The 12,176-nt window shown below is 45.5% G+C and overlaps 1 protein-coding gene across 1 annotated transcript in view; it reads right to left on the reverse strand.

Annotated features, from left to right (window-relative positions):
• LOXHD1 (lipoxygenase homology domains 1) overlaps nucleotides 1–12,176 on the reverse strand; it is a 150,132-nt gene that overhangs the window by 38,894 nt on the left and 99,062 nt on the right. Inside the window, exons 33-35 of the mRNA XM_027885827.1 lie at nucleotides 10,270–10,393; nucleotides 5,595–5,803; nucleotides 306–491 (exon numbers count right to left, since the gene is read on the reverse strand). Of these exons, the coding sequence (XP_027741628.1) occupies nucleotides 306–491; nucleotides 5,595–5,803; nucleotides 10,270–10,393 (519 nt within the window). The remainder of the gene's footprint in view (nucleotides 1–305; nucleotides 492–5,594; nucleotides 5,804–10,269; nucleotides 10,394–12,176) is intronic.

Genomic DNA, 12,176 nt, shown 5'->3' on the forward strand with positions numbered 1-12,176 from the left:
TGACAAAATGAGGATGTGCTGCTGAACTATGTCCTACCTGCTCTGCCCTCCCATCTACACCACGGCTGCATCCCTCCAGCCTTAATAAACAGGACTCTAAACAGTTAGGATTCTAAACTATGCCTAAAGATTTTACTAAAGAAACAACATAGAAAAGGAAATGAAAGAAAAAGCTCAAGCCACTTGCAGAAGTCACAGTGTGAGAGCTGCTGACACACAACCAGCTCTCACACTTTGAGGCAATCAACCTGTGCCAGCAGAGGCCCCTGCAGCAACTAAAGACACAAGCTGAGCCTGGTGCCTACCTTGATGCCAATGTTGACACATTCTGCATCCAGGATGTTGAGGACTCGTGAGGTGAGCCCGTCACCTTTGTCTCTGGCCAGCCAGCACTTACACACGAAGTTGTACATGACGCCTTTGGTGGGCACGACGATGGTGAGCTCTTCCATCAGCCAACAGCTCTCAGGGGTGGCACCATCGTGCCCCACCTGTGGGAGTCAGAGGGAAAATACCTCCTGGTTAAAGGAAGACTAAGAGTCCACAACACCATCCCACAAACCGCTTCCACAGCAGGATCACAGCATCAGAGGATGTTCAAGGTTGGAAGGGACCTTAAAGGTCATCCAGTCATGTAAAGGGACACCTCCCACTAGACCAGGCCTTATTCAATCTGATTTTTAAAACTGCCAGGGATGAGACATCCACAGCCTCCCCGCGCAAGCTGTGCCAGGTCCTCGCCACACTCAGAGTGAAAAACTTCTTCCTAATATCTAACAGAAATGTCCCCTCTTTCAATTTGTACCCATTACTCCTTGCCCTATCACTACAGTTCCTGACGAAAAGCCTCTTCGCTGGCTTCCAGATAGACCTCTTCAGATACTGGGAGGTTGCCATGAGGGAGCTCTGGAATAGTGCCATTGCTACCTGACAGGCAAGATGTCAGTGTACATGGCAGCTGCTGTGGGCAAGGGGGCTTAGGTCAGCACCTGCTGAGCATGAGGGAAGGCAGGACACTGCCAGTCCCCCAGAAAAGGCAAGGAAGACCAGACTGACCTACATGAAAACATGTCCAGCCTCTTACTATTCTGCTTCTGCTCCCTTGATCTCCATCTGCTCATTTGCAGTTGTCAGCAGACCCATTTCTCCACCTTTCCAAGACCTTCCACTGCTATTACCACACTCTAGAAGTGACTATTCAAAGCTTCACAGCCAAGAGGAAAGACGCAGCTCAGCGAACACCCCCTTGTGTTATTCAAACTCTCCTTCCCTCACAAATCCACATGTAAGTCAACTATATGCATGAGGCTGTTTCTCTGCTTCCTATCTGCTTAGACTGCAAAAGCTCCATGTTTGTACAGGAGGCAGCAGATGGAGCTTACATCTGTAGCTGGTTCATTTTCCAGGACCACCTCCTCCAGGCGCAGGAGTGATCCATCCTGGAGAGCAGGAAGTCACACAAGAGTGGCCACAAGACTGCATGGATGAACAATGAGCTCCTGACAAAATTTAAGTGGAAAAAGGAAGAATACCAGAGGTGGCAGTGGGGGAAGAAGGCCTGGAGAAATACAGAGATGCTGCACAAGTGTGCAGAGATGTGTTTATGAAAGCCAAAGCCCACCTGGAGCTGAACCTGGCGAGGGCCATGAAGAGCAACAAGCAGTGTTCCTACAGGTATATCAGCAGCAAAAGGATGCTGATAGTGCAAATTTCTACAAGAACCTGCATGTGCCTCTTAAAGAAGGTGGACAGTTCATCCCAGGGCAGACTTAGAAGTAATATGTCCCAGCTGAAGTCAGACATCAGTCAGATAGTCATTCTAATGAGCTAACTGCACATAAAAGGTTGAATAAAAGACCTACCTGCACTTCATAATTTTCAGAGCAAGTGCTGTTTGTGTCATTGCTAGGAAAATGAGGTCCTTAGTTCTTGATGGTTTTTGGTTTTAAATTATAAGGATATTTAAGGTGGCTCAGAAAATAATTTTTAATAACAGATTCATCTAGGGTGATATGTCTGCAGTATCTCTTTTTTTTTTTTTTCTTTCTCCCGAAAAACAATTGATCTCTTTTATCTGGCTGTCTCAGCCATCACTGCTATTAAGAGTATTATTGCTATACTAATGTCTGTGCAGCTGCAGAAAATTAGAGCTAACCACTAGGGAAATTCAAGTCTACAATGGATGCATTAATCCTCCAATTCTTGGGGTGTGAGGTGAATGGGAATATAACACTTGCCTTCCCATTTCCTCCCTGCCAGCTTGGCTGAGCATCTCCAAACCCAAAGGCCCCCTGAGAGTTTGCATGCAGCCTCCAGAGTTTTGTTGCAGGATGGCATGGATGAGGCAGAGTAGAAAGTTCGGGGCAACAGTTCTGCAGCGAAGCAGGGACAAAGCAGCTGGAGGGAGAATCCCAATGAGCCTATCAAAATTTTCTGGTCTTTTGGATTTGTTACACATTGCTCAAATTACAGAACCCCAGAATGGTTAGGTTTGGAAGGGACCTTAAGGATTATCTTGTTCCACCCCCTGCCATGGGCAGGGACACCTTCCACTGTCCCAGGTTGCTCCAAGCCCTGTCCAACCTGGCCTTGGACACTTCCAGGGATGGGGCAGCCACAGCTTATCTGGGTAAAGCATCGTTCCAAGACATTGCTAGGTACCAGATTTCCACAGAAACTTTTAACTTTTTTTTTTTTGGTATCAGTGACTGGCCAGAACAAAACATCATTTGCATTCAGCTGCGCACAAGCAGAATTCCAAGAACCTCAAGAACAATGTTGTAAATTCTGGGATGAATTCAGCCTGTGCCAAGTCTTACTTATGGCTGGACTTTTAGAGCAGAGCATCAGGATTTGTCTTTCAGTTCCAGGCAAATCTTTAGACAGACCATGCCAGTACAGTGAGTGATCCCAAGCCACAGCCACACCAGCAGCGTAGCCTGGACGTGAACACCGATATCACAAGTTGTTTGGGATGAGATGTTTGAACTAAATCAGAACGGCAGAATTTCAAAGGCAGGTAGAGCCCTGGGCTGTTTGAAAACCTTTGCAATTTGTTCCTACTGTCCTTGAGAGACTGTTGAGTAATTCACAGGCACTGCTGAGTACTTCACATCGCTAAGATGCACAGTTTGTACCCAGCAGCTCACAACCACACAGAAACTGAACACAATGGCAGAGGCAAAATGTGAGAGAGTTTTTCTGCGGAAAGAAAGAAGGAAAAGAAGAAAACCAAAACTGATTTTCTACTTGTTCTGAAAAGTCCAGTCAATGCTAGAGAGACCTGAGGGTCGGGTCCCTAGTCACCGAGGGACTGGACTTGCACCTGCAACACTTGTATGTCCTTGATTTTACTCTGTGATGGAGAAAGGCCTTAAACCAGAAGAGGTTTATAAAAACAAACCAGTGCATGGCTCTTCTGGGCATACCTGTGTCTCTCTGCAGCAACAACAGTCTAGGAACAGAGAAACTTCCTTTAACTGGAAGAAGAAATATTAATTAATATTAATATAAAGAGCCTACACCAAATAACTTGTATTATTTATTTTCACGTCAGCATGCCTATTAAGGCACACCAGTAGTAAATATTACATCTGTAGGCTCACAAGACAGGTATAAATGGTCCCCTTTCAAATTACTTCATGTTCTTCTGTTTCTGCTTCCACTAGAGTGTATTTGCAGCAGGAGAATAATACCAAACTGGAAGTGGCATCACGCTGCAAATCCTGAGATCCTGCTAAATTGTACAGTCTGCTGCCTGGGTTATACAGAGTGCTCCTGGAAACTTAATCTTCACACCATCCTATTTTCACATGGGAACTCGTACTCAGAACTTTTCACCTGCTACAGAAACAGACAAATGCCAAATCTAAGAACGAACTGTTCCTCACTTCTCCCAAGTAGATAACTAGCAATTTTCTGCAATGTCCCTGAACACTGCAATTTTCTGCAAGGAAAATGCGGGCTGATTCCATGGCAACCACGGCAGACTGGCACATCGATGTCATCGCTGGGACACGGATCAACAAGAAGGAACCTTCCAGGCAGAGGGCACTGCGCGAAGGAAGGCAGAAGGCCACGAGCAGATGGCTCCTCCAGCCATGAGCTGGTGGGGGCTTGCAAACCAGAAGGGAAAAGTGACCCAGAGGTGAGGCAGCAGACTGGTGAGATCACTGAGGACAGGGGTGAAGGAGTGCAGGAGAGCACCACCCAACTTGAAAGATATATGTTATTCCTCTTTCGAGCTCTCTACATTTGATTTGCAACCTTTTATCTTCTTTCCCATTCGTATTCCATTTCAAATTATCTTTTGCCTTGTCTCTGCCTATTTCAGAGTATCTGCTCCTACTTTCTTCTATTCTCTACCCGTTCCTCACCCTGCTCTCTGTCTTCTAACACCCCTTTCTATTTCTTTCTTCAACCTGCTCTTTCTGTGCCTCTGACACCCAGGGGTGATGCTGTCTTTTTCCTCCCTCTCTGCCCCAGCCCATGGCTGTTTCCACGTGCACACAGTCTGGAAGAGAAGGATTTATGCACTTGATTCACTGTCAAAGTTTGACCTTGAGATGGTCTAGATGGAAAGTGCCACTAATGCTCATGATAACCAGGCACTTGGAGTGCATTAGGAAAATGGCTTGATAATAAACTCAAATCTAATTGGGAGACTTCTCAAGGTGTCAGAATTCATTTCTTGAATGAAAGGTAATGTGAGTGTCTCAGTCTCTCACCTGCTACAACAGGGCATACAACTGCAGAGATTTTCTAAGTTAGGATTTTTTTCTTTCCATTTTTTTTTTTTTCACTTGTCTCACTCCAAATATACAAGCACACACATCACATGGTAGGTTTACTTCCACAGAGGGCATGGGGTAAAAATGAAATTAAATAGGCTCCTGAAGTCCTCAGAAGCTGTGGGTTTCAGCCCCTGAGGGGCTGGAGCCAGCTTTCAGGAGATGGAAGTGCCATATGAAGCAAGAATGATGTACGCAAACACTCTGGAATATTCATGTGAAGTTTAAGCTCAGTAATGGAAAGTCTATGCAAATTGTGCCTCCCTGAGCCATTGCAGAAAAAATGGTTCCTGTAACAAAATCTATTTGTGCACGTTACCAACAAATGATGATTAATTTTCTTCTCTAAGCCTGGGTCCTCCAAGCTGTGAAAACAATTTTCATGTTTAGCTTGAAAATTATACAAGATGTGTTTCTCACTGCTGGCACAATTTATGAAACCCAAATGGAAGTGATGAAAAAAAAAACCAGGTAGGAAAAAGACTGAAGGAGAACTGCATCCTGGGAGCCTTCACTGCATCTGTCAATAAGAGGGGTTGAGTAAGAAAAAAAAAACAGTGCTGGAGATGGGACAAAACTGAGACATGTTAAAACTTCTTTATAATTCACCATTATCTTCTGCCTCACACGGATCCTGGTTTTGTCGAGCCCCACTTATTTTCATGTTCAGACACATGTGAAATCTCATTAGCACATCCCTGTTTACATTCCTTTCAGACCCAGGAGCCTCTCCTTCACTGCTAAGAATAAGAGGAACGTGTGCTTTCTTTGGCCACGTATCTCACGCTACACTCACAGTGTTACCTCCACTTTTTTGATCTCTCCAACATCCAGGCCCCAAACTGAGAATTTCTCCACGGAGCCATCCGCAAACTCGTCTTTTCCTTCCGGGAGATCCAGCCAGAGCCTCTCTGTCTGCGCCTTCTGGGGTCCCATGATGATGATGAACACCCGGCTGTCGGTGCTGGAGTCATACTCTGTGCCTGTTGTGATGGTGACGTGGTACGGGATCACTGCAACGAACAGGGGTTTATTCATCAGAAAACCCACGCATCTGTATGAGGCTTGAGGAAACCAGGGACTCATCCCATCAGAGGGAGCAGTTGTGCGTGTTAAATAGGTTCACATCCCATTGAATTCATTTGGAGAAGCGATAACATCATGCTTTGTTGGGTTACAAGTGTGCTTTGGAGACTTCTTCCCCATGGCACGCTTGGGACTGAATTCTGCAAGGGTTAATTTCCCCAGACAGCCCTACTGGCTGCAAGGGGGTTATAAGTCCAGATTTCTCCCTAATGGATGACAGAACAGCAAAGGGCTTGAATCCTTATTGACACCAAGAGACCTTCCTGAAGATGAGTCTGAGCACCTAAATCTTAAACAGGCTATTAGGCCAAAATGATCTTACACTCCCTGTTCAATAAAGACAAATAAATCTATGCTGACTCCAAGGTAAGCCATCACTGGCTGAACGTCCCAATACAACCACAAATGCTCTCCTTTGTGCCTCATTCAAGGATTGCTGTGATCTATGGGGCAGCTCAGGGTTTCAGCACCACTTTACAAATCCAGGCAGACAGAGAATAATCCTTGTATTAAAGGTAAGTCACTCGGTAATTCTATGCATTACGTAATAATTTTGGTGAGGGGAAAAAACCTTCAGGCCAAGGCTTGGGAAAGAGGAGGTGGTTTTTCTGTGGTTTTCAGAAATTTCAGTTCAGCTGTTAAAAGGGAGGAAGTGCCAGACTGCTTTTCAAGGGCTTTCCAAAAGCTCATTTGGGTAAGCCAAGCAGGCGGTGCAGAATTAGTCGCTGAATACTCGTTTGATTTCTCAGAACATTTGTGCAGGGCTGTTCAAACAGTTCTGACAAGACTCAGAGCTCTGAAACTTGCTTCGTCACAGACTTAAAACAGCCTGGCTTCATCATCACTTTTTTGATTAAAAAAAAGAAAGGGGGGGGTGTTATATGTTGACAAAAAGTTTGGTTGGTTTTTAAATTATCCAAGATTGACATCTAATTTTGCTTTATAATAAATAACAACATTTTTGAGGTGGAGGTTGTGCTCAAAACTCATATCAGACTCAGAATATTTGTGCAGCATCAGGGAAGGCATGAATTCATGCTCACCAAATCTGTTCTTAGCTCTGGACAGAGCAGAAACCAAAGAGATTCATTCAGCCCCAATTAGAGGATTTTGTGTACCAACACAAAACGAACTGATGATTAGGCAAGATTTATTCTCCCCTTTATGGTATAATTTACATTTCAGTGTGTGCATCAGCATAATGATATGCAATGCATTTAGCAGGAAAAAGGGTTTAGCTGTAGTCAAGGCAGATTATATAAGAATATATCGAGCAGTCATGTTTAGATCAGCTCCAGACTTTCCAATAAAGTGTATTTTGAGTAGGAACAAAATTTCCTTTAACACGGTTTTTATCCTGTTCTCCTGTGACAGACCAAGTTCAAAGAACTACTGGCATTTCCATCAAATGTTGCATCCTCAAGCCAAACTACCTGAAACATCCATAAAAAAGAACTATGAGTAATCATCCTTTTCCACTTTAAACAGTGAATACAGAGATATAGAGTAGCTTGATACCAGCCAGCAGGAAACACTGTTTGCTGCTCTCTCCTTCAAAAAAACTGGAAAAGGGATCCTTTAATTTGTTTATCTCTCCTCCCTGTTGCCTCCCTCTTTCTCTGGGACTCACAGTTCCCTTTTTTCAAACACGAGAGGATGCAAAACCTTGGGGAAGTGGCCACAGCAGGACACCACAGGTCCTCCAGCCCATCTCCCTCTGCCCTGTTCCCCTGAGTTCCAGCACAGAGGTCAGGCTGCTCGAGGGCATGTGTTCCCCTCCCAGTGGGGTGGGTTTCCTTAGGGGTGCATCCATACCATCCTCAGCACTGTTTTCTAGCATGGAGCAGTGTTCCCAGCTCAGACCTAAGCAGGATCCAAGCCAAGAGGTCCTTCCCCCGTGCTCCATCCTCACATCATCTCCTGCCCCTCAAAGGCATTTGCCAGTTCGGTCATGACAGAGTCAGGACTGGGCTGCTCAAAGGTTCACTCCCTTTCCCAGGCAACTCCCAGTACCACTTTCCTAATCAACTCATTAACAGCTGGCTTTTTATCCAGCTCAGGAGGTGGTTGTCTGGCTCATGCAGTCCATCTTATCTGGCATTCCTTCAGGAAGAAGTTTCCCTAATGAGGCCACGTCACTGAACAGAGACACTGGTGATGACAAGCTCCAGGACTCAGAGATGAGAGACCACCCTGGCATAATGGGGATGGTGGGAATGGTCCTAGCTCTGCTGGAGAGGGCTTCTCAGGGGAAATGCTGATGTTTTACCCATTACTTATGAAATGGCACAGAATGCCAATGTGGCAGATGTTATCCATTGTCACACCACAGGAGTAATATCAAGAAGGGACATGGGAATCATTTATTTATTTTATTTTATTTTATTTGAGAACAATGTGGGATAACAAAAGAAGGGTTGCCCCAAGACACATGGGTTGCAGACCAGGTTAAGCAATGTGCAGCATTGTGTCTGTCCCCAGCTGAAAGGTGTGGGACATGCCATCCAGGCATCACACCACAGCAAGCTACTGGGCATCAGATGAGCTGCAGTAACCATCTGTGTGAGTCTCCTCAGATAGCTTCCCCTTGGAAGCTATCTTAAACTCCTGAGGCAAATTATGTAATTTACACGTTGCTTAACATGGAAATTTAGGATAAGTTTCATTATTTTGCACTTGCTGTGGATTAAGAGCACATAGGCAGACAGGAACTGTGATGCTGCCCAGTTAGTTGTTACAACACGGAACTGTAGCCACACATCTAAACATTAATCTGAAGCTAAAGACCTTGTGTAGGATGTCAAAAAACCTTAGGTGCAGTTTAGCTGGTAAGTCATTGCCCTGGAACACAAAGGCAGTCAAAAAAAGAAGAGTATATAAATCACAGAGACACAGAATCATGAAAAGCATGGGTTGCAAGGGACCTTAAAGCTCATCTTGTTCCAATCTCCCTGCCATGGGCAGGGACACCTTCCATAGATCAGGTTGCTCCAAGTCCCATCCAACCTGCCCTTGGACACTTCCAGGGATGGGGCAGCCACAGCTTCTCTGGGCAACCTGTGCCAGTATTTTCACCACCCTCAAGGTAAAGAGTTTTTTCCCAATATCCCACCTAATGCTGTCCTCTTCCAGTGTGAAGCCATTCCCCCTTGTCCTGTCACTCCAGGCTCTTGTTAAAATTCTCTCTCCTCCTTTTTTGTAGCTCCCTTCAGGTGTTAGATGGCTGCAATCAGGTCACCCTTTTCACCCCCCAGCAGCCCCAAGTCCTTCTCCCCGTGGCTGCTCTCCATCTGCTCATCCCCAGCCTGGGCTGATACTGGGGATTGTCCCAGCCCACATGCAGCACTTGGCCTTTTTTCACCTCGTGTGATTATGAGGTGATGAAGTTTAAAAAGGAAATATGGATGTGCTGGGAGAAGTTGGCTATACAGCTTAACTTCTGCTGAAGCACACTCATCTTTCAGGCTCCCTTCACAGCCAGGACAGAGACAGAACCTGCTCAATTTGCCCACTTCTTTTTTGGTGCCAGCCAAGCAAGACCAGGCTCCCTGTGTTAAGGTGGCCTTTGCAGACACAGACTGGCATATTTCACTTTTTACAAAGTGAAACACAGAAACGGGTTTTTCTTTTATGTTCAGTTTTGCCTTGTCTCAGAAACAGGAGTCTAAAGATAAAACTTTACACTAGTGCCACCAACTCTTTCCATCAGTTATTTGAGCAGAAAACTCAGCCCAAAGTTCACGAACTCCCTGCCTTTCAGCAGACCTTGCTTCTTTGCTCAGTACTTAGACAGACAGCCTTCTAGAAAAGAACTGAGCACTCTCAGTGAAAACTTATTTTCTGAGAGCCAAGAAACTTGCCTGTACTATTGCTCAGCTCTCCATATCCCCCTCCCCTTTCAACACAACAGCTGTTGTGATGCAGCTACATGTGGCAAGGAGAAAACATGAAGGGTTCTAAAATAAATCACATCTAAGTTCATACGAAGTAAACATCCTTGGTGATGAACCACCTGATCATGAAAAGGGAAGGTGGCTTAAACGGGACAAATAAGGTCTCGAGAAATTCAAACACACCTTTGGCAATTCAGATCTAACGTGCTGCATGAAATACCATCTTGAGCAGGTCAAAGAAACAGGCTGGAAACATTGAAGTTGGTGTGAAATACATGGCTTTTCCCACTGCTGGGGTCAGAGAGCTACAGGAAAAGCAACAAACACAGAAACACGAGCCCTGATCCGGCCTTTCCCAAAGCAGTCACGACACAAGGAGAAGAGAAATAATTTGTCCCACCTCTCCTTGACGTGCAGCAGGATGAACGCAGCCCATCAAGCACTGGAAGCCAAGGACACATGGATGCACAACAAGCAAACACTCGTGCATGCTCACTCACTTGAGCCTTCTTCTGCTGCCTTGACCAGGCTGGATTTTTTGGTCTCCTTCAGGTTTGCGTTGCTGTCCTGACTGGACACGCTGAGGCAGGAGCCACCCAGGCTGTTCCGCTCGCCCTCATAGCTCTGTTTGGAAGGCATGTGTGGGGACAGGAGTGAGACTGAGAGCTCACAGGTGCTGTCAGCTGTTCCCATGCGCCTCCAAGAACTACCTGAGAAGAAATCCCTGTAGTTCCCCAGGTACTTTTTTGCTTAGTGTAGCTCAAGTCAACGTGACTTGTAATTTACTGCTGGTCATTCGTTTACTTCACTGGTAACCCTGACAGGCCATTTTGGACGTGTGTTATAATAAAAGAAAATACAATAGACCTAACAGACTTTGTTGGTGAGTTGTGTTTTTTTTCTCTGCTACCTGCGTGAGCAGTAGGAAACTCAGATGGATGTAGCAGTGCCAGAATTCAGAGAATCATAGGACAGTTTGGGTGGGAAGGGACCTTAAAGATTATGCCATTCCAACCCCCCCTGCCACATGCAGGGACATCTTCCACTAGACCAGGTTGCTCCAAGCCCAGTCCAATCTGGCCTTCAACATTTCCAGGGATGAGGCAGCCACAGCAGCTCTGGACAGCCTGTGCCGGAGTCTCACCTCCCTCAAAGGGAAGAATTTTTTCCTAATATCTGCTCCAAACCTACTGTCTTTCAGTGTGAAATCCTTCCCCCTTGTCCTGTTGCTACATGCTCCTGTAAAAAGTCTCTCTCCATCTTCCTTGTAGGCTTCCTTAAGGTACTGGAAGGCCACAGTTAGGTCACCCTGAAGTTTCTCTTCTCCAGGCTGAACCATCCTAATTTGCTCAGCCTTCCCTCACATCAGATCCCTCTGATCAACTTGGTGCCTCCTCTGGACTCACTCCAGCAGTTCCATGTCCTTCCTGTGGGATCAGCCCAGGACACTGGAGGGTTCTGGGCTGTGCCATGTCCATCCTCTCCCCTAGCCATCACCCCCAAGTCCTTCTCCCCAGGGCTGCTCCTCAGGCACAGGTCAAAGAGCATAAGAGGCAAAGAACTGCAGAGCTGAATAATACCCAACATCTGTTGTACTTGAAGGGCTACTGACAATGTCTGTGGTGCCATCGTCCAACAAATGTGAGGCTCTTACCACACAGTCCCATAATTAAAAAAAAAAAAAAAAAAAAAAAAGAGAGTGATTAGCTTTTTAGTTTTTCCTCACTGTGAACTGATATGAGCAGCGGGGTGAGAGCGTGACCACAAGCACTCGCAGCATTGTCTGCTGCACTTTTATGAGGGAGCATATGGCAACACTCATCCATGGTGTAACTCCTCTTACATCCGCTCTGTTGCATCCAGGATGAGTCTGGGCCAACTCCACTGATGATAATTTCAGTGGTAACTGTCAATTAAAATGTCACTGTATTTTGCAAAGTGGACTCCTTAAATACAATGAACTTATAATCAGCTGCTTTATTATGTCTCACTCTATAGAAGCAAGAGAAGTCTATTAATCTTGTTTGCTAATTTTACTTAGAGCATGTACCTCGAATTCCAATTAGCTCTGCTAGGCTGATAAGCCACAGAATGTGCGCAAGTAGAAAAGGCATTTCACCAAAAAAAAAAACATTTGATGCTTTGAGTGGTAGCAAAGAGACATGGCTTTTTATGTTTGGCAACGCTGGAATAGGGAGCTGAAAAGATAAACCCATCCAGTCCAGTGAGGATGAAGTCAAAGGACTCCAGATTTTGGCTTCAGGACTTTGAATAGTGGGACCCATCAGTAACCTTCGTGGGCACAGCAAGGACAGCAGCAGGGAAATATGCTCTGCTGTGCATCAGCAAGGTACTGAGCTCTCATCTGAAGAGTTCCACTTACACTCCTTGATTTTTCTGTTGAAAT

Source organism: Empidonax traillii, unplaced genomic scaffold (genome assembly GCF_003031625.1).
Source record: "Empidonax traillii isolate 1590-97213 ecotype Southwest subspecies unplaced genomic scaffold, ASM303162v1 scaffold10:size5872457, whole genome shotgun sequence".
NCBI classification, from domain to species: domain Eukaryota; kingdom Metazoa; phylum Chordata; class Aves; order Passeriformes; family Tyrannidae; genus Empidonax; species Empidonax traillii.